Source organism: Sceloporus occidentalis, unplaced genomic scaffold (genome assembly GCF_023333645.1).
Source record: "Sceloporus occidentalis isolate IW3139 unplaced genomic scaffold, rSceOcc1.0.p SCAF_2, whole genome shotgun sequence".
Taxonomy (NCBI): domain Eukaryota; kingdom Metazoa; phylum Chordata; class Lepidosauria; order Squamata; family Phrynosomatidae; genus Sceloporus; species Sceloporus occidentalis.
The window spans coordinates 251,660,309-251,683,770 of NW_028316982.1; the positions used below are offsets into that span (position 1 = coordinate 251,660,309).

General features: G+C 40.7%; 1 protein-coding gene across 7 annotated transcripts in view; it reads right to left on the reverse strand.

Moving 5' to 3' along the window:
- Nucleotides 1-10,657: 10,657 nt before the first annotated feature.
- The window catches only part of LOC149319997 (glutamate receptor 4-like), a 334,504-nt gene continuing 321,699 nt past the window's right edge, over nt 10,658-23,462 (reverse strand). The window contains exons 14-17 of one of the 7 annotated variants that reach the window (XM_089512740.1): nt 21,667-21,781; nt 18,383-18,517; nt 11,974-12,114; nt 10,658-11,162 (exon numbers count right to left, since the gene is read on the reverse strand). In XM_089512740.1, the coding sequence (XP_089368866.1) occupies nt 11,085-11,162; nt 11,974-12,114; nt 18,383-18,517; nt 21,667-21,781 (469 nt within the window). In that variant the 3' untranslated portion in view covers nt 10,658-11,084. Of the gene's footprint in view, nt 11,163-11,973; nt 12,115-18,247; nt 18,518-21,666; nt 21,782-23,462 lie in introns of those variants that run through there. The other 6 variants (XM_089512736.1, XM_089512742.1, XM_089512737.1 and 3 more) reach the window with 6 other exon arrangements.

Consider the following 23,462-nt stretch of genomic DNA (forward strand, 5'->3'; position numbering starts at 1 on the left):
CCTCCACCTCTCCCTTTTTTCAAATAGACATTGGCTGTGCTGGTGGAGACCTCTAATGCTCCCCTTCCACCTTTTAGAGAAATGGGTTTCAGTGCTCTTTGCTGCCATATGAGCAGTCTTTGGTCAGAGACTGCAACTGTTGATTGTCTTAAATGTCAGTGTACTCATTAGATACACTTTCATCTCTTATGTGACCAGACTCTGGAAAACTGCCTGGTTTGTCCCATTTTTCTCTCTTAATTGTACTATTCAATCATTAGTCAGTTGGTTCATAAGGCAGAAAGTAGAGTTGCCAATTCATTTCATGCTGTGTAATGCAATACTTGTAGGTTGGTAATTACATTATACCAGACTTATGATCCATCCTTAGATAGCTTACTCTTGATGGATGGCACCATCAAGGAGTGCAGAAGAGCTAGAATGAGGAGGGGGAGAGAATAAAAATTTAATTTAGCTCTTTTGTCCGTTTGGTAGTTTGAATGCGACTTTTCAGCGAGCTAGTTATCTTCTGGAGATACGATAAGATTAAGGGAAGGAGAACTACCGGAGTTACAAACCTTGCAGGTTAATTTTAGCTGTTTCGAAGTTGTGGTTTGGAAAACAGTTCTCTTGGGTGATCATTTTCACAAGCGACAGAGAAGCTTTTAGCATTTTAATAAAATCCATTTATTATGGCAACACTTTTCATTCTGTTGCCAACAAACCATGTAATGTGGACCATCATAAATTTGCAATATGATTTCAACAGCATTTGGGAGTGTTACTCATAACTTAGGCAAATTGCAGCAGTTCCATATCTGTGTCCCTTTGGTGGAGATTACAGAAAATTGATACCTATGACTACTGAAAGGCCAGATTCAAGCTGGGGCATGCGGTTGCCATGGCCCCGACCTGGCACTAAAAGGGGTGGCCTGTACAGACCCATACTCTGCAAATTCATACATGTTTTTTATTATGTGCAAATTTGCTTGTAATTATTTGTAGCAGAAAACAAAACACTTAACTGTTCAGAAAAAAAAAGGTCTGTTGGGGACCTATTGGGGTCTGAATGATTTCCAACTAGAATTAAGCAGAGCTATTTCTGGGAGGAACAGATGGGCAGAGAATAGCTATGTTCTTTATTGATCATATATCATTGTACAGTACACATGGAAATATGAGGCCTGAGAACTGTGATGGTGTATAAAATTTCATGCCCATTTTTTTAAAAAAAATAGATGTCCAGATAGAAAGCATCAACATGTTCAAACTTTTTCTCTGATGAAAAATAAATCACCCTGCAGAACCGAGCAGAGATTTTATATTTTCTGCTATTGAATATCTTAGGATGCCCTGGGGCCTATACTGTTGTTTAGCTTCCAAAAGGCCTTGAGGAGCTGACAGCAGAAATATTCTTACCTGCAGAATTTAGACAACCTGCTTTTTCCAAGCCCAAGAAAATATAGGGGAGATTCACATCTCAGCTGGACACTGGATACTATGAGTTAAGAAGCTGTTGAATCAACACAGTTTTGAATGGGAGTGGTCATACAATTTCCAAGCCAGTTTCTAGTAACATAGACAATCCCACTGTGTATTTCTGGTGTGTGAGTTGACAACTTTCCAAGTACAGAAGGGACAAATATAGCTCCAAAGGTACAGTACTTTTGTATTCATATTAATATATATTAAGTTAATAGATCTCTGATTATTTTGTGGGGGGCAAGGGGACTGGCTCTCGCACACAAAAAAGATCTTGGCTGACATTCTACTTCAGGCTTACTCCTTTATGTTTTACCTCAGACTTATGTAAATGGCCTTATGTATGTTGAAAGCCCATATTCACCTAGGAACTGTCCGTTGCTCAATGGTAGCCATTGGAGTAACTGATGAGCCACGGCCCAAACATTGGGGCAGTTCCAAGTGGAAGTTGGGACAATGACTTGGAAGTGCTGGAGCACAATGGAAGCATCCAGTGCACATCTCTTCAAATCATCTACTCCTTGGCAATCTGTACCTGTATTTTCAACAAGACCTATGTTAAACTACTTTCATCATGATCACACACCTCCCCTGTTTGAGTTTGGTCTACTCCATACCATGTGTAGAAACCAGGCTACATCTTACACCTGTGTGGGAAACTGAAAATATGCTAAATAAATCCTCCATTTTCCTGCAGTAACATCCACAAGTAAATTTTTCAGATTTTCCCACTGCTGCCTGTAGTAGCCAGTGAGAGACAAAGGAGAAACACACAGTAGGGACATACTGGAGGTGAGAGCCTGAATCCTATTGCTAGTAAGCACTGAAACAATGGGATTTACCTATGTGGTGACTCAACATTTAACAGTTGATTTAATGGCCTATTCTAGTTGGGACTAATTGTCATGATTTTGGCCAAGGAATCTGAAACCTTGTAGTGGAGTAGGTGAAAAAATTGTAACAGAGTAAAGCATCATTCTTGTGGTAGTTATGTGCAGTGGGTTACTCTGAGTGACACTTATGTTACCCTAAGACCAAGTCCCCAATCGCCCCTCATATTTGGTATCAATTTAGTATTAAAAGGGATGCCGGAGTGAGTGACCTAGAAAGGTGACCCCAAGGCAGAAACCCAGCCATACCATATTTAGAAATCTGGTTGGCTCTAGCAAGGGAGTAAGCAAGGTTCCCACCACAAGGATCATAGAATCATAGAAGAGACCACAATGCCCATCCAGTCCAACCCCCTGCCATGAAGGAACTCTCAATCAAAGCATCCCCGACAGATGGCCATCTAGCCTCTGCTTAAAGACCTCCAAGGAAGGAGACTCCACTACACTCCGGGGGAGTTTGTTCCACTGTCGAACAGCCCTTACTGTCAGGAAGTTCCTCCTAATGTTGAGGTGGAATCTCTTTTCCTGTAGCTTGCATCCATTGTTCCGGGTCCTGTTCTCTGGAGCAGCAGAAAACAATCTTGCTCCCTCCTCAATGTGACATCCTTTCAAATATTTAAACAGGGCTGTCATATCACCTCTTAACCTTCTCTTCTCCAGGCTAAACATCCCCAGCTCCCTGAGTCGTTCCTCATAGGGCAAGGTCTCCAGACCTTTCACCATTTTAGTCACCCTCCTTTGGACACGCTCCAGTTTCTCAATGTCCTTTTTGAACTGTGGTGCCCAGAACTGGACACAGTATTCCAGGTGGGGCCTGACCAGAACAGAATACAGTGGCACTATTCCCTTGATCTAGACACTATACTTTTATTGATGCAGCCTAAAATCGCATTGGCCTTGTTAGCTGCCGCATCGCACTGTTGACTCATGTTCAACTTATGGTCTACTTGGACTCCCAGATCCCTTTCACACGTAGTTTCATTCAGCCAGGTGTCCCCCATCCTATATCTGTGCATTTTATTTTTCCGCTCTAAGTGCAGTACCTTACATTTCTCTGTGTTGAATTTCATTTTGTTAGCTGTGGCCCAGTTTTCTAGTCTGTTCAGGTCATTTTGAATTTTGATTCTGTCCTCTGGAGTATTAGCTATTCCTCCTAATTTGGTGTCATCTGCAAATTTGATAAGTGTGCCCCCAATTCTGTCATCCAAGTCATTGATAAAGATATTGAATAGCACTGGCCCCAGGACAGAACCCTGTGGGACCCCACTGGTCACTTCTCTCCAGGATGAAAAGGAACCATTGTTGAGCACCCTTTGGATTTGGCTAGTCAACCAATTACAAATCCATGTAATAGTTGTCTTGTCTAGCCCACATTTTGCAGGCTTGTTTGCAAGAATGTCATGGGAAACCTCGTAAAAGGCTTTACCGAAATCAAGATATACTATATCCACAGCATTCCCTCCATCTACCAAGCTGGTAATGTTATTAAAGAAAGAGATCAGATTTCTCTGGCATGACTTGTTTCTCTGAAATCCATGTTGACCTTTTGTGATTAAGGAATTACCATCTAGATGTTCACAGACTCTGTTTAATGGTCTGCTCTAGAATCTTTCCTGGTATTGATGTCAGACTAACTGGACGATAATTGTTGGGATCCTCTTTTTTTCCCTTTTTGAAGATGGGGACAACGTTTGCCCTCCTCCAGTCTCCTGGGACGACTTCTGTTCTCCAGGAGTTTTCAAGATTATTGCCAATGGCTCTGATATTACATTTGCCAGTTCTTTTAATACCCTTAATATTCTGTGCTGAAATTTCCCTATTTTGTCCTCTGCTCCATTATCCTCAGGTTGAGCACCTTTTGCCTTTTCTGAGAAGACTGAGGCAAAGAAGGTGTTGAGTAATTCTGCCTTTTCTGTGTCCCCTGTTAGCATTTTGCCTTCTTCTCCATTCAGTGGCCCTACCATTTCCTTCTTCTTCCTTTTGCTGCAGACATAGCCAAAAAAGCCCTTTTTATTGTTTTTCACCTCTCTAGCAAGCCTGAGTTTATTCTGTGCTTTAGCTTTTCTGACTTTACCCCCTACACATGTCTGCTATTTCTTTGAATTCTTTTTTTGTGATTTCCCCCTTTTTTCCATTTCCTATACATGTTCTGTTTAAAACTTAGCTCAGTTGAAAGTTCCTTTGTCATCCATCCTGGTTTCTTGGGACACTTCCCGTTTTTCTTTCTCACTGGAACTGTTTGAAATTGTGCCTTCAGTATCTCCCTTTTGAGAAACTCCCATCCGTCCTGAACTCCCTTATCTTTTAGTATTGCTGACCATAGGATCACCCTCAATACTTCTCTAAGTTTACTGAAATCCACTCTGCTAAAGTCTAGAATGTATGCCTGACTATGCCTGCCTTCTCCTTTCGACTGTATAACAAACTCCAGGAGAACGTGGTCACTTCCACCTAATGATCCCACCACTTGCACTCCATTAACCAAGTCATCCTTGTTGGTTAGAATCAGATCCAAAATAGCTAACCCCCTTGTTGCCTCTTCCACCTTTTGGACAATGAAATTGTCTTCCAGGCAAGTAAGGAATTTGCTAGACTTTGAGGATTTTGCTGAGTTTGAATTCCAGCAAATATCAGGATAGTTGAAGTCGCCCATCACTACTACATCTCTACTTTGTGACTGTGTAGTCATCTGTTCTAGAAAGGCATCATCCAATTCCTCCATCTGACTTGGGGGTCTGTAGTAGACTCCCACCATAACATCCTTGTTGTTTCCCTCCTTTTTAATTTTTATCCAGATGCTCTCCACCTGGCTGCCAGTGGCATTAACATAATCCCTTTTTTCTATGGAGGGCAATGATGGGATTCTGGCCAAGGGAGATGGTTGTCCATACACTAGCAAAGGGCACTTCTCCAGCAGAAAGGAGTTTTCTTTTGTCTGAGATATTCACACCAGTTGTCTGAACATTTACTACATCTCCCAACCATTCTTATCCTCTGGAAAACCATTTAGAAGTGAGTTAATCTATTCATTCCTTGATCACTACCTCAAGACTTGCTTTTCGATATATATACCACCACCTAGACCAATGATTCCCAGTGGTAGCGCCCCCCTCCCCCCCAGTGAGTGGTGAAAGTATCCAGGGGGGCAGTGAGGTGGAAAGGGAGCAGTAGGGGAGCCATGATGGCAAAAGGAGGTGGCAGGGAGCCCTTCAGTCAAAGTGTTGGTGCGCAGGAGAGACAAGGGGAACCAGTGGTCTTTAGGACCATGGTGGTTATGAGGATTACATTAAACTTCTTTTCAGGGTCTCCAGAAAACCACCATACAGCCTCTCTGATCATTTTGTGTAGTGGTGTCTCCTGCTCTTTGCCTGTCCATGTGAGTTCACTCCCTTACCAGCCTCTTTTGCTAGTAGTAGCAGTTGGGAAACTTGTGCAAGGCTTGGGCACAGGGCATTGCTTCTGTGGCTCAGGGCAACACCATTTTGGGACGGACAGGAGCAAAGAGATAGAGCACATGGTGAAGGGGTAGGAGTGGCAAGAAAAAGGTGCTTTCAGATTTGGGACCCTGCTTAAGCTTTGTGAGTTTTGTTGGGACCTGGCTGGCAGGTTGGAACTGCTCTGCTGTTCCTGCTTTGTTTCCTCAGACAGGCTGAGAGAAGAGGTAGCAGAAGAAATAATTTTTTTTGTGGGAGTATAGACACTTCAAGCTGTGTGGGGAAGACGTCTCTGGGGAAAAAGTATCTGTGCTCGATTCTTGGAAAGATTCGTTTGTCTAGGAGCAGCTTCTGTAGTTAAAATCTCTCCCATTCTCAGTCCACAGCAATCTCCAGTCCAAAGCATGCAGCCTTTGTAAACCCCCTACACACACACACATGCCGGCTGTGCCTATCTCTGTCCCAATGAAGAACTGACATTCCCTCCTCTCTAGGAAGAAACTTCTCCCTTGCACCTAATCACCCTGGGAACAGCATCTGAGCAGCTGCCTGAATAGCAGCCAAGAGGCCTTTTGTCCACACTGGCTTTTGCTGCAAGGCTGGCACGGGTAAGAGGCTTCTTGGTCGCTGCTCAGCCAGCTTCTCAGTTGCTTCACCCAGGATGACAGGGCTCAAAGGGAGCAGCGACTGAGCAGCCAGTCAAACAGCAACCAAGAAGCTTCTCGCCTGTGCCGGCCTTAGCTGCAAGGCTGACACAAGCAAGAAGCTTCTTGGTCACTGCCCATCAAGCTGCTTGGTCACTGCTTCCAAGGTGAGTGGGTGTAAAGGGAGCAGCAACCAAGATTGGCTGTTTTGAATTCTCAGTAGAAAAGGTAAAGGTAAAGGTTTTTAGTCATGTCCAACTGTAGGGGGTAGGACTCATTTCCTTTACTAAGTTGAGGGAGTCAGTATTGTCAGATACTATTCCATACGCATTTGGCCAGCATGACTACAAGGAGAACAGTACATCTAATATCAAAAAATATGTGCAAGGGGACGCTAGGATTGCCATGCAAAAGAAAAGGAGATGTTAGCCCCCAAAAGTTTGGGGACCACTAACCTATACAATAACAGTTTTGTCTAGTTTGTAACTGGGCATACACTCTTTTGGTTCTACTAGGCTCATCAATAAGGTGGCCACTCCACTTCCCAAGGCGGTTATTGAGCCCTCTCCATTCTGGACACCCATCAGTTTGAACCACGCTTCAAGATCAGTAATGTATCACTGTTAGCAAGGCCTCTACTATTCACCTTCTCCTATCTTTGCTTCGTTAGTTCTTGTGAGCATGTGTGTTTGTGTTATTTTCTTAATAAAAGTACAAAAACCTATTTGGAACTGCTTCTGGCGTTCTGTGTGATTTGGAACCATTATAAATAGGGTAAGATACTAAGGCTGACTGTTGTTGTCCTGGCCAAAACATAATTTGATTCCCCTAAAGTATATTAATTTGTGGCTGCTTTCCTGGGACACCATCCTTTTAGGTAACAGCTATTCCAGTCACTTGTTTGCCTAAATCCCATCCTTAGTACCAATTAGAGTAGACCCATTGAATCAGTGGGATTTACTTATGTGTTCATGCACCAATGAGCAATTGATTTGATGGGTCATCTCTAGTCAGGGCTAACCCATAGCATTCAGACCTGTATATTTGTTTATTTATATATATATTTTAATAGAACTTTCCCAAATAACTTAAAATCTGCTAAACAGAGACTTACTTCATCGGCGGAAGGCCAAGACCCCCTATTACAAGTTACAGACTTAGACTAAAAGCCAAACTGCCTTCATGCCTGCTATGACTGGGCAATGCTATCTCAGTATAGTTTTTGCCTTTGGGGCCATTTTATATTGGACTTTAAAGCACTATGGTTCCACTTCAATTGCCATGGTTTCATCCTATGAAATTCTGGAATTAGCTGTTTAGAGAGAGGCAATCAGAATTCAGTCAGAGAACTCCAGTTCCTCATGAAACTACAAACCTCAGGATTCCATAGGATGTAGCCATGGCAATTAAAGTGGAAATATAGTGCAGTTGGGCCTCTATAACCATAGATTATGCATCCATGGATTCAACCAACCATGAGTCAAAAATATTCATACACATATATATTCCAAAAAGCAATCCTTGATTTTGCCATTTTATATAAAGGATGCCATATTACTAAGCCATTGTATATAATGAGAGAGAGGCTGCATGGCATAGTGGTTTGAGTGCTGGACTACGACTCTGGAAATCAGGATTTGATTCCCCGCTCGAACATAAAGACCCACTGAGTGACCTTGGGAAGTCACATTTTCACAGCCTCAGAGGATGGCAATGGCAAATCTCCTCTGAAGAAACTTGCCAAGAAAATCCTATGATAGGACTTAGGGTCGTCATAAATAATAATAATAAAAAAATTACTTCAAGGCACACAACTACAAAAAATATATAATGGGGCTTGAGCATCCATGGATTTCAGTATTCCCAGGGGTTGTTGGAACCAAACCCTAGCAGATACCAAGGGCCCAGTGTACTATAACTGTACAGAGTGAGAGAACCCAGTTGCACTGAAGGAGAAGAAAGACTGACATGTATCTCCTTCACCTACTACTATTTTCTGCCTGTCTAGAAGTATATGTCAACCCCCAGTGACTGAAAAATTGCTCTTTCATACTGAGCAATGAAGAAATCATATTGCTCCACAAATGTCTGTTGTGTGGGCATAACCCAGGCTTCCTTTAAGCCACAGATCTGCTGGTGTTAAGGAGAGAACCTAGCACAAATGAAAACCAAAAACGGTAGTGAATGCTCATACAATGAGCAGGGACATCAGCTGCACTCAGCACATTTTGCTTAGATATGCAGCCTTCTTCTCTATAGTGAGTGTAAGAGAAGGTGTTCTCCATTTATAGCTATATGTAGGCCAGATTAATGCTGGCTGAGAACCAGAGGTGTCACTAACATTCCCTTCCCAAGACTCTGTGTTTTAATGGAATACATAAAAGAACCCACTGTGTGTTAAATGTATTTATTTGCTTAAGGTGAACAGCCTCTCTGAGGCATAGAAAGAGGTCAAGGCAGACTACCAAATCAGCATTTCATTGACTGCCCACTATATCTGTCAAATGAGTTGTTGACAATGGAAAGAAGCTGAGTGAAGGATTTTGGGGAGGTGGAGAGGGGAGATGTATCTTGTCCCAGTAGCCATGGCTTGTATTTTGCCCAAGGGTAAACAAAAAAAGGTTAAAAACAAACAACCCACAGAAAGTACATTTTTATCCTATCTTAAATGTGGTATGTAAATAAACGAATAATTTACACCACTCCCTTAATACCCAGTCTTACTATAGCCAGAAAGAAAGATATTCAACAATATTCTGCATTACTTACTTAGTTACAAATGTGTAATTAAGTACAGTGGACTCTCGACCTGTGCGGTATTGGCATCTGTGCATATGAGTGTGCAAGCCGCATTGCTCTCAATAGCGGTGCATGCTGCACATGGCTGCACTAGTGGCCACGCACATGTCATGCCACCATTGGGAACAACAGGACATGACGCCCTGCATTTTTTCCTTATCTGTAGGGGAGTCTGAAATGGATACCCCGTGCATACAAAGGGCCAACTGTAACATCTCCTGGCACAACTTCCCAAGCTCTCCTTAACAGACAGCAGTCTCATTGGGGTATCTAAAGATAATGTTTCCAGCTCCATTTCACCAGTGAGTGAGGCTGTGGGTTTGTCTTCAATTGCCAGAATTATGGCCCTGAATTGACCCCAAATTCCTCTGTTTACCTGCTCTCTTTTGGTACGAGTTTTTGGCTTTTGTAGCAAGCAATAAGTGGCTGCTCTCCTACACGGTCTAAATATGCTGCCCAGTGCCACTGCTGAGACCAGAATGAGGTGCCCAACTATGTTATTGATGGTGGGTACCTTGTTTTGAGCTCAAAGTGACTTGCGCCCTCAGCAACAGTACCAAGCAGCTTGCCATCTACTGCAAGTGAAGGCTGCTGCTGCCACTACTGCAAAGAGAGCTGAAAACATGCAGCAAAAGGTGAGATATTTCAATGCAGGTTAGGAGTAGAAAGCCCCAAATCGTATGTAAGTGTCAAGAAGAGAGTCCACACCTGATTTGGGGTTTTTGCCTTTCGTCATGTAAACAGGATGCGGCAAGCCTGGGGGGAATTCAAGGTACTTTGTCCATGTCCCTGCAAGGAGGAATTATGACAAGAGTCCTGCTTCTACTTGTTGCAGCCTTGTTGGCTGGTAGGAGAGAGTTGGAAATGTCCTCCTCCTGCACCCTCATCACAAGCTAAACAGGCCTCTTTTGCATGATGAGGCTGCTGGCTGCTAAGGAGGGGTGAATTTACAATTGTGGAAAATGTGCCATGTTTGTGACTATAATGCTACTGAATATGAGGCAGTTATGGATCTGTAACTACCTTATACAATGCCAACCACTGTCCAGAAAGTGAAAAAGTAATTCCAGAGTGTTTGCAAGAAAGGAGCAAAGGGTCACTTATACTTTGTGAACGTCTCACATAAATCCAAAGCCCAATGTCATAGCTGCCCTGGATTCTTAGCATGTACCATCTCCCTGTCTGTTCCTTTATGACTGCTTGCTCAGATCAGTGTGTAGTACAATGAAATTCTGCAGCAGAAGAAGCTGAGAAGGGTGGAAACTGTTCATGGTGAAATCCCAGAAACGGGAAGAATAAACAAGCACTGTAATGCTTTGTAGTGTGGGCTTGTGTTTAACGTGTTCTTTGTCCCTTCCCATGATGAGCAGAATCAGAGTATGTTATGCAAAACAGTAAAAAAAATGCAATGGGGAGAAATCAAGCACATTTGTTTAATTTGCATAATATATGCACATTTCTTGTAGCAGGGTTGGGAATTCCCTTGGAACAAAGTTGTTGTTTTTCAACAGGATATATGCCACCCTGCCAGCAGCATATGCGACCACACTGGAGTGAATTAGTGTCAAAGCCAAGAAAAGTCTGCTGTTTCTCTGTCCAGATAGTCAAAAAATCATGGTTGGTCACACTTCATGTCATCAGCACCCAAATTCACTGTGATACAATTCTCCCTTGCTCTGTTGACCTGTTTCTGGACAGCATTTCGGATGGTCAGGAAACCACTCCAGGTCAGTAGGTATTAAAAGAAACGCTTGTTGTTTTATTCTTTTTTGGTGGGTACAAAAACCACCGTTTCTTACACAGAACAAGATTATAAATAATATCGGTAACATGAGTGACCCGTAGTCTCTTTGATTCTACACTGCAGACTGATGGTGTTCTCTAAACGTATTTGTTGGTTTCTTGTAGTTAGACAGATGCAAATCCGTGGAACACTGAATGATGGAACAGAATGACGGTAACAGCAAATGAGAGGATGACCAACAAAGTTTATAAAAAAAAGTCTTTGAATTTTATTACAGTGATGGCATTTTATATCAATTATTGCAATGAATTGTTCCCTAAGATGGTTAGAAAAAAGAATTGTGTTGTCCTCTACTGAATTTACATCCGTTAAAAAGCAAGCATGTTTCAATATTCCTCTTTTTTTCCCAAAGAAAAAAGTAATTTGTTTATTTTTTTCACAGGATTTACATATTTATTTTCTTATCACAGTTTAGTGACTGGTTTCCACAGCTGGATAATCTTCCCATTGTATAATGTTGATCGTCCGGAGACACAGGTTAGCATGTTCATTGATTTCTATAGCAATTGGTTCCCCACTTTGCCGAGACAAAGACCACAATGTAGTCTTTCCTCAAGTGTGTTCTTCACAGTTTTAATGCGCTAAATTGGCAAGTCTTATTAGTTTTTTTTAAAAGTCCACTCAAGTGAAATTTGTTGCTGTTAATATTTCTTTCCCAACCCCCTCCTCCCGCTCCCAAGAAAACTAAATTATGAATATTTTTTTTCCTGATATAAAATCTGAGTTTGGGTTTTCTGAGCTGAGACCATGCACGCATTTGTTGCTGATGATGTCTGGCATATTTGGATGCCCTTCCCATACTCAGCCCATTTTCTAAGTTCATCAATGACATTTCCCGTGTCGTGTTACAGTCCGTGCTGTATTCCCATCAGTCACTGACACAGTTTAATTAAGGCACTCGATTATTTTTTTGGTTTTTATGGTAGGTCTGATGCAATTACCGCCAATCCTGAACTTTGTCTAATTGCAGTTCCGGTGTGTACAGCCTTTGGGCAGTCGGGAGTGAGGACTCGGCCGTTCTCCCCCACGCTCCCTGTGATGGATAATCTGGCTTTGTTTCGTATGGCTTCAGAAAAGGTCAGCTAGGAGGCAGGAAAAAGAACATAAAAAAGAAAGGGGAGGGAGGAAGTAAAAAGGAAGTGTTACAATATTTTTAGTCCTCAATAGAATAGTACACAGCAAACACCAAAAATATCTATTACGTAGACATCTGCATTATCATGTTAATGGTTCATATAATATACATGCATTTTTACACTTTTTAAAACCAAAGAAATCAAACTAGATTCTAGCTATGCCAAAATTTAGTAAAAGCCAAATGCACTGGGGATTGAGTAAAATCTCACAATGTTCCCAGTTTATTTAGGTATCAGTCCTCCCTCCCTCATTCTATCTCTCTTTCTCTCTCTTTATCAGTTTTTATGTATATGAGAGCAGTAAGACTGCAGGCCTGGAATTTGTTCATAAATTAGCTTGCAAATATAAAGGCAAGATCAGATTGACACTGGCTATAATCATCAAAGTTTTTTTTTTAAATGTCCATTTTCTATACATTTCAGTGACAAGCTGAGCTATCTTTTAAAGTCTCAATGATTTAACAGAAGAAAAGATTTAAACATGCCTATTTCTTCTACTGATATCAGTGGCACAACTTCCCCCTTCCCTTCCCTTCCCTTCCCTTCCCTTCCCTTCCCTTCCCTTCCCTTCCCTTCCCTCCCCTCTTCCTTCCTGACACTTTAATCCTACTTTTCTTTCAACACAATTTAAGAAGGTTACAATTTTTTCAAACCAATGCACAAAACCTAAAATATAAGTACTAATAACAGCTCTTAAAAATGGATTAATTATAATGACTTGGATCCAAACTTAGTCCTGCTTACAAATTATTCACTGTAATAATAATAATGATAATGATAATAATAATCATGATCATCGGTTAGTCAAAACTACCATTGATTTTATTAGATTTACCCTAAACATAACTAAGTCTGGATCCAAAGCAGTACTGATAATTTAAAGAAGTTAAAGTTAAGGGTACATAAGTATCATGGAAGTAAACTGGTTGCGCTGATTCTGAGCAATGTCTCATTGATTTCAACATCGTAATAAAACAAATTTCCTTGCTAAAATCTCGGCCACATACAGGGGGACAAGAGCAAGACACACATAAGAAAATATACACAAAGGGACGCTCATGATACATTGAGACAATCAGTTTTCCTTCCTGTAGTAACAGAGATTACGGCAAGGCCATTCTCTGAGAGGTCTTTTTTGCACTGGTTTTTTATTTTGGAAGAATTAAAGCCATATTTTAAAAAGGATCAGTATGAAAATGAATGCTAGATGGAAAAAAGCAGGACAAAATGAATGTAGTTGATTCTTCATTATTCTGTGTAGTGAAACATCTACACCTTTTCTCAACATCTCTTCTTGTTTGGGTTGTGCATGACGCTGGACTAGAGATCAGACAGCTCAGTTCTAAATGATTCTAACAATAAACAGTCTTCTGTGTTCTAAAGTAATAGGAGTGGCAACTTCTTGGGGCTGAACAGCCACTTTGGCCCACCTTAGCACCTTGGAGGACTGTCCTACCACCGTCTGCCCTTTTTTTCAGTGACAGTTTTACCCTGTCTTTATATCCTCCTGGTTTTCAATCAGGAAGTAAAATTGGATTTTGAAAAAGTCTGAAAAGGGCTTCTCCTGTGCCAGAAGGGAAACCATGGCAAAATTGCCATGCTATTGTGGCCAGTGGGGGGGTGCGTTTTTTATGGCCAGTAATTGAGAGGATATTTTGTGGGGTTCCAGAATGCAGGCATGAAAAAAATGAGGTTGAGGATCACATCCAGCCCTTGGGCACACTTTCTATGACTTTTGGGAGAAGGGAGAATTAGTGCTAACACAGGTGTGCCTTGCTTGTCCAGTTAGAGCAATTTAGGCATGGCAAAGGATACATGGCTGGGAGCTTGTGCTACAATAATGGATTACTTCAGAGACATAGCAATAGCAAGTACACTTCTATATCGTTTATCAGTATACTAGCACTAACTGGTTTACAATGTGTAAGCCAATTGCCGCCAACAAGCTGGGTACTCATTTTATCAACTTACAAAAAGGTGAAAGGCTGAGTGGACCTTGGAGCCCTCCAGGATCGAATTTACAATGTTGTGGCTGCAGGACTGACATTTAACCAGTGCATCATCAGTCTAATGAGTGGGAATGGTAGGATTTGGGAGGTGTAGTGGCTGATGTTTTATAGCTACTTGTCCCCTAGTGACTTTGAAGGGGCTTCTCATGTTTTCATGTAATTTTCTTAACAATTCTTCATTTAAAATAAAAATAAAAATAAAAAAACACGAAAAGCAAGAAGTAATGGAACAAGTAACACATCCAAGTTACTTTTTAAAACTTGGCAACAAGTAACGACACTGCATTTATCTTTAAAAAATATACTGTAATCACTAACAGGAACAAATTACTAGGGTCAAAAAAACTTCCTAAACTATGTCCTAGCCAGTATTAATAGATGGTTGCAGGTGAAACATCCCATATTCAGTTAAATGCTCCATTTTATATAAGGAAACAAACAACTCATTTTGTCTGCACAAAGATAACTAGGGTGTCAAGGAGAGGAATTCTGGCCTATTTTCCTTTTTGGAAATTTTCTATCTACAACAATGTTCCCTTCTGATTTGTCCAGGATCACACTACAAACAGTTTTGCTACATTATTGTGCCAACTAGTCTGGCTAAATATATATTTGACATTATAGCATCTTTAATTCCCATGCTTCCATTCCATTCCAATCTGATTAGTGGCTGAGCCAAGCTAAACAAAATCTTTAACTATTTCAATCTACTTTAATGTTACGTGAATCATATATGGTCATTATTTTTTGTTTTTTTAATGTTCAACTGTAAATCTGCCTTTGCATTCTTTTCCTTGACTTTTTAGAGTAATTAAACAAAATCTTTGCTATTCTCTGCTATTAGTAAGATGTCATCTGCGTATCTTAAATTGTTCATGTTCCTTCCTCTCATTTTCACACCACCTTCTTCCAAGTCTAATCTGTCTTTATGTATGATGCATTCACCATACAAGTTAAACAGCCTTGCTTGACCCCCTTGCTAATTGGAAAGCATTCTGTTTTTTGGTATCCTCTTGTCCTGAGTACAGGTTCACACCAGGACAATCAAATACTGTGGCACATCCATTTCTTTAAAAGCAATCCAATGTTTTTCATGATCTACATGATGAAAGACTTTACCATAATTTATAAAGCCTAGGTTAATTTTCTTTTGAAATTCTTTGGTGTGCTGTATTATCCAAAAAAACAACAACACAGCAATATAGCAATAGCAAGTGCATTTCTATACCGCTTGTCAGTGCACTTAGGCACTCCCTAAGTGGTTTACAATGTCTAAGCTAATTACACCCAACATGCTGGGAAGGATGCAAGGCTGAGTCGACCCTGGACCTCTGGCTGATATCAAACTCACAAGACTGTGACTGTAGCTCTTCCTTTCCTGAACCTGAACTTGGGCATCTGGCATTTTTCACTCCATATATATGGGGAAAGTCTTTATTGTAGAATTTTGAGCATCACTTTGCATGGGAAAATAGCACAATGGTCTTGTGATTACTGCAATCTCTGGTGTTCTCTTTCTTGGAGATTAGACTGTACATTGAACATTTCCAATCTATGGGCCATTGTTTTGATTTCCATATTTGTTGACACATTTCATTAGAATTAGAGTAGATTCTGTCCCTGTAGACTGAAGCAGCTCTATTGGTATGTCATCTATTTCTGGTGATTTGCCAAGTGTTCTTGAGTACAGCTTCCACTTCAGTTTCTAAAATCAGAGGTTCATCCTTGAATAAATCCCGAAGGGACGACTGTATTCTACTTTGTATTGGCTGCACCTTTATTCTGCAATCTCCCTGGGGCAGGGACTTGATCATAGTCCTGTGTGCTCTGATGTTATGCAAATAATAAATAAATGTAATAAGTAGTAGTTATTTAATTTAAATCTTTGTGATATGACAACAAAACGTCTGCTTTAGCATTTAATACTGTCACTCAGTAGCTAAGTTCTATTGGGCATATGTGTGTGCAAGTGTATGATTTTAATTCTCTAAAATTACTGATACTATTATTAATGTGCATTGAAAACACTGCTGTGGCTAGGTATTCACATAATTTTGCCCTTGAGTTTTAAGCTTGTCTTCTGCTGCTCCAGAGACTAGAAAATAACTAATGCATTCCAATTACAAGAAAAGAAATTCCACCTCAACATTAGGAAGAATTTATTTAATGTAAGATCAGTTTGAAAGTGGAATAGACTGCCCTAGACAATGAGGAACTTCTTTGGAGGTCTTTAAAACGAGGTTGGGTGGCTATCATTCTGGAGTGCATGAAGGGGTTTGGGTTAGATGGCTCTTGCAGCTCTTTCACTCTAAGATTCTATCTTTCTATTTTAGTATTATTCTTGCTATCTTCATTGGGTCTATGAGGATGCAGTAACATTAAACTTGAATGAAGTTGGCAACAATTCTTTTTCTTTCAGCCCTAGAAAGATAACTAGGGTGTCAAGGAGAGGAATTCTGGCCTATTTTCCTTTTTGGAAATTTTCTATCTACAACAATGTTCCCTTCTGATTTGTCCAGGATCACACTACAAACAGTTTTGCTACATTATTGTGCCAACTAGTCTGGCTAAATATATATTTGACATTATAGCATCTTTAATTCCTTTCAGCCTCTATTTGTGCTTCTTTTGTACTGTATCAGTGAAACCTGCATTTTGCTCTAGCCATCTATACTTTACCTGTACAGAGGAGATTTGCAGTAGTATTTAAAGCTGCCAAGCTGTGTTCTCTGTCAATGAAGCAAAGCTAATTTGAGTTCACTGAAGGAAAGTCTGGCTATAAAAATGCAGGAGAATTAACTAACAGCTTCGGATGGGAAAGATATCTGCCTCAACTGAGATTTTTACAATGTATTTATCAAACGCACAGGCTATAATCCTAGGCCAAGATCCTGTTTCTCACAGGTGGAGCATAAAGCTCTGCCAGTGTGCTTATGATGGAAGTCCCAAGGGCAATGTCTGCAATCCTACATATAGCCCAATTCTGTGCAAACTTACTTATAAGCAAGGCATATTTATTAAGAAATAAAAACAAATGAAAATTTCTATTGGATCACAGCAATGCCCTATCTATTCCAGAATGCTATAAATGGGCTGTACAGATAGGCGGCATTTCGCCCTGGATTGGTGCCACTGCAACCGCATGCAGCGGCACCAATCCCCTCCCTGCAGGGAGCAAAAGTCATCTATGGTAGAGACCATTGTTATATCCTGAAACTACAAATAGCACCAGTTAATCAGAGACTTGGGCTGTTGTTTGACTTCAAGTTAACTATGACTTATCACAGCCCTATTTTATCATTTTCTTGGCAAGATTAATTTAGAGGTGATTTGCCATTTCCTTCCTCTTATGCTGAGAGGTGATATACCCATGATCACCCAGTGGGTTTCTGTAGGTGAAAAACCACTCAGGTCTTGGTCTCCTAGAGCTCTACATCATACATCAAAACACTACATCATACTTAGAGACTTATTCTTGTTGAAATATCCCAAGGAAGGAAGTATTCCAACTAACTAAACTGGCTGCATAGAGGGAACTACCAAGATGAGAAATGAAACAGACTCCCTTAAGTCAACTGCATAGATTAGAAGAGCCTCCTGCTATATAAAACCTATAGTGCCTATAATAAATTTGGCATGTCCAGCCCTTCCTACACAAACAAGCAAAGTGAGAAATCTTACTTGGTCTGACTCTTCATCAACAAACCTAAAATTTCACCACAACCTCTAAAATTTCACATAATTATAAATGTCCCCTTCTGATGGATATGTACCTGTATACATGTATATATTTGATACTATTATATATCGCACACACATATATGTACATACAAAATTGTATCAAATATATACATGTATATATGCCAATGCATTTATTAAAAGAAAAGCAAAACTCTTGCAATGCAGATGTCTATTGTCACATATAAGGAAGTATACTAAACATCTGCAGCCAAAATTAATTGAATTGGTTTTCCAAAAAAGAGGAAGCTCTCTTTGAGAAGCAAGCAGGGACCACCACTGGACAGACAGGTCACAACACTGCAGGACAAGATGATGCATCATCCACTCACTGTAGTAGGCCCTAAGTCCTACCCCTAAATTTTAACACTCTCGGTTCCATATACGTTGTAACCTTCTCTATAAGTTGCTAAATTCTGGGTATTCTGCGAGGAAGTTGGATTAAAAGTCTGTGCACTCTTTGCCACCTTCATTCTCTTCGCCTCTGCCCTGGATTTGTAACAGAATTCTATCAAAGCCACCAGCATAGCCAAGCCCAGGCCGCCAACCAGAATGTAGAAGACACCGGCAACGTTGCTGAGACTCAGGGCGCTTGTCTTGTCCTGTGGAAACAGAAGTTTGGGTGTTAAATTCAGGGAACAAGATGCTGGGAGAGCAAACAAATACTACAGTACAGTGTATACAGAGACAGTAGTAGTGATTTAATGGGTATAAACAGGGGGGAAAGACAGCCACTGACAAATGCCTTCAAGAGAATTGGTCTGTCCTAGTTTGCAAAACAAACACACATATAAACAACAAAAAACTTAACAAAAGACATTGAAAAACATTACAAGTGCTAAACCAATACTTTAGGATGTGTTTAGTCCCTTGGTTATGAATGGCTGTGAAATAGTCTAGAGCAATTAACTGTGGCATCAATAAAGTATATCTATTCTCTTTCTCCTGACATTTAATGGCGGCCTGAGCATGGGACTTTTAGAGGATCATTAAAACAGCTTCATGATCTATGGTGGTGATTCCTTTTACACTAAATGTGTCCTCATATATTTATTTGAAAAGCAAAATAAAACACCTGACTAGCTTTCTATCCATTAGTTAAATAACAGTGGATTTAATGTCTATGATGTTTAAATCACTTTTTACAACTCAAGCAAATGCATTTTCACGTTACAGCCATGGAGTCCACATCTACAATGTGAGTAGGGAGATTTCTGGGCATAATGAGATTTTTTTTCCTTTCACTCCTCCTCCGGTGGTGAATCTGTCTGGGTTTCAGTCAGAACTTTTACAGAGCTAATCCAGAGGCTGAGACTATTTTGGAAACAAGGTTCAGCACAATGGAGAGTCTTTTTAAAGCCAGAGTGAATAGCTGCCACCCTTTCCTACCATGCTGACAAAGGGAACTTTTTAAAGTTCTCTGGTTTCAGAAAATCACTGCAATGTGTTGGAGTGAAAAAGAAGTGGGTCTAGCATATTTGGAAAGCCAGGGGGAGCACTGTTGTGCAGGTACAAGCCCATTCCCAACCGTTAATTGCATTCTCTTCATTGGGTCAGTTGGGTACAGCCCTGGGAATTTTGGCATGTCTGAGTTTCTCTCAGTTTGGAAAATATGGCTGGCATCCTGTTAGTCAGTTATGGAGTATTCTGGTTCCAATTCCTGCCATTACCTGTACCTTCTCCACAGTGACCATGGATGTCTACCTTCCCACATAATCCCCGTGCACTGCCCAGCACCACCTCTGTGGTCACAATGAGGGCCTCAGACATGTTATTGGTGCTGAGTGCCTCATTATGGGGTCAGAGCAACTCACACCCATAGTAGCAACACCAGGTAACTTGTGTGGGAAGACGGCTGCCTGTTGTTGCTGCTGTGAAGAGAGCTGAAAACCCAGAGCAAATGCTAAGGTTTTAACATTCATGTTAAGGTGATGGAAGGCTGGATTGGGTGTCGATGTCATCAAGACAGTCCATGCCTGATTTAGGGTTTTGGCCTTGCCTCATATCAAAAGGATGCAGTGAGCCTGTGGGGAATTTGGAGTAGACAAGATTTAGGTCACCATAATTTATTCATATTCTCATTTGTGTTCATGGCACTATTGCCACAACTTCAAATGATCCCAAGACTCACCTTAAAAGCCAGTCAGCCTTCCAGAACAATGGAGGTCTGTTCCAATGATAAGCACAGTGTGCTACAGGATGATGTGACCAGTCCTCTCCTGCCAACAAGTGAGGTTGCAATGAAGAATTGTGACAGTTGCCTGCTTCCGCTCCTCATGGCATCACCTGAGGGCTGATCATGTCATCCTGCAGCACCCCTCTTGGGAGCAGCACAGACCTCCATCACTCTGAATGGCTGATTGCATTTCAGGGGCCAAATGGGCAGTTCAGTCATAGCTATGACATAGTGGCTACATGTCTGATGCAGTTTTAATTTAAAATGTGAGTTTTGGTTTTACAATATTGTTTAAAAAGCATTTTAAACCAGTATATTCTTAATTCTGAGTTTACGTTGTCACACTGTTATTGTTTATTTTGCTATGACCTGCATAGGCACACTGACCTGAATCAAATTGCTAGTGAGAACTAGAGTACACTTACTGGGAAAAGAAACTGCTGAATGGTAAATCTGTACTTTTGTAAATCTCATTGAAACAATGAGTTTTCTATAACTGACACTAGTAAATTGATTTGGATCAAAACTGCTCACTTCACGTTTCAGGATTTCAAAAAGATGGGCACAACCAGCATCACAATTCTGGAGGCTAATTACATTTTTCAGGATTTGACATTATGCCACACTTCTTATATTAATAATTAAGTAATCTAGTAAGCCTTGCCTTTAGCATTCAGCTTATTTTTAAATGGGGTGAGGCTCAGGATTAATTTTTTTATACTCTGAGGTGGCTGAAATTTGCCCACCACAATGACCACTGAGTGTAGTTGTTGTAATAGTTTAAAGCTATATTATTGTATATTCCAACAGCTTTCTCAGTAAATAAAACATTACAAAGATGGTGAGATAACACCATGCAAAAGTGTTTTCACAAGGCCTTCATTGTGGAGGCATAACATTTTAATTAATTAATTAATTTTACTTCCCCCTCAAATATTGTCAAAAAAGCAGAGAGCAGGGCCTGCCTGCCTGCCTGCCTTCCCCCTTTTTTTAAAGCAGGCAAACAATAGGAGTCAGCCTTCTAGGGCAGTTCAGAACTGCAAGCTTCCCTTGAATGAATACCAGCTTCTTAACAGAAGTGTCTGTTGGAATAGGGTACCACTGCTAAGTGAGGCACATGACACATGACTGTATAATATAATAAATGGCCTCTAAAGAGCAAACTGTAGTTTTTAAGACCAAACAGCAAGGCCATCCTGAATCTAGCGTTCCATGTCTGTCAGAAGAGAACCTGCAGGAAGATGTAGTCAGTGGGTCGTTCATATCTGGGGAACCTCTGTGCCTTGAACACTGAAGCAATGTAAGGCTTGGTGTTTGGGATTGTGCCTTGGGTGAAGCTCTTGATGAAGGATTTTAATGAAGGTGGGAATCCTTTTATTGTGTTGCAACTTTTTCCCCCCCTGCAGATTTTACAAATCCAAGCAAAAACTTCTTTTTGTCCCACTGGGATTGGGAAGAAAAGGATAAGCATCTTCTACACGATCACTGTTCAATAGCTGACTTATTTCCATTCTTAAGTGATCATTAACTCTCTCTTGTGAACACAATAGTAGGTCCCGAACTGCAGCAACTGACCTTACTTCCAGAGTCCTTGGGTCCACATTCACCTTTATCGTACCACCATTTGTTTTTCAGCTTGTCTAAGACGCCTGCCTCACTGAGTTTCAAAACGGCAAGGTTTACAGGAGTTCTTCACGTGGAAAATAACATAAATAACATTATATATGTTATTTTATGTTATTCAAATAAAACTACATAGAATCGCATTGCAAAGTGACGGAGCAGAGGCCACAGTGATTGTTATGTCATGTATGGTAGGCCAAGGGTTAGAGACAGACATACAACTGGGACCTGCTCCATCGCTTCAGGTAACGGGCACATACTGCTGGGGAAATTTTTAAACAAAGCGTGTGCAATTACTGTAAACCCAAAACTATTGGCTTACATTGTCAGCTAACAAATGTTATTTGACAGTCCCATCAAAGGTGATCTGCTTTGGCAAAACCATGCCTCTTCATCTTTGTTTTGTGTTGGTTTTCATGAAGAACAGGGGAGATACCAATCTGCAGATCTGTCACCCACAAAATAAGCCTACCCTACCATTGAAGCTATGCATCCATTCTAGGGTTACCATACATCCTCCTTTTCCTGGAATTGCCCTCTTTTCCAGAAAATTTCTGTCCAGGGAGATTTTTAAAATTTTCAGGGATTTAAAATGTCAAGTGCTGCTTTGCCTCCTGTCTGCCACTGCCATCTTTCCAACTCAATTGAGAGCTCAGCTAGAAGAAGGGATTGGTGCTGGCCTGGTGAACTATTCACAGTGGGTATGGGGGATGAAATTTGAGAGTGTGGGGGAAGAAGGGAGGCAGACAGTGGAAAGTGAACTCACCAAGGAAGCCTCCAACCACACAGAGGTTGATGGATCAGGTGAGGAGGCTGTTAGAAGAGGTAGGGAAGGGGAAAAGGAAAGGCAAAATTGTTATTTAAATATAGGGAAGGTTGGGAATATTAGCAATTATCACAGGTTATTGTTGCCTTCAATCATTTCCGATTTATATTGACCCTAAGGTGACTCTAACATGGGGTTTTCTAGGGCTAAGAGTGTGTAATTTGCTTAAGGTCATTCAATGGGTTACCATGGCTGAGTGGGGAATCAAACCCTGGTCTCCAGGGTTGTAGTCCAGTGATCAAACCACTGCACCACACTGTCCCTCTATCACAGATTATACAGTACAGGTATCTAAAGTGAGAGACATCATAGAGATTGGTGTTTTGAAGTAGTCAGTAAATGGGTCCCCCCCCCTTTTTGCTTTTCAAAATATGGTAAACCTAACCCATCATATAATTTAGGCTGCAAAGAATGGCAGATTTACTGAGGATTAATTTTCTCTGAGCATACTTTTCTCTGAGCATCTACTTCTGAGATGTGCATTCTACATGAATAAGAGTGGTTTTTTCCACCGCTGCATTTCACTAAATGTAATGCGATAAAAATGTATGAACCTTGATGAAAAAAATTAGGGTTTAAACACAGCATTATGGGTATCCTTCTATTAATTAAACTGCCCCACATCTAGGAAGCTCAGTGGGTGATACTGGACCAGCCACAATTTCTCAGCCAATATATTTCATGATTTTTTTAAAAAAGAAGATACAACTAAATAAGCCTTGGGGTTGTTTGGAGGAAGGGCCAGATATAAATATAATACAGATAATATAAAGAAAGTATCTGAAATGGAATTTTCCTGCATGGATTTATTTATCTTCTGGTATTTAGACACAGGAACTGTAAAGTTGGTTCTCAGACTTTGTTTCTGTGGATCATGAAATTAAGACTATTTCGCAAAGGTAGTTTTTAGAGGGAAATGTGT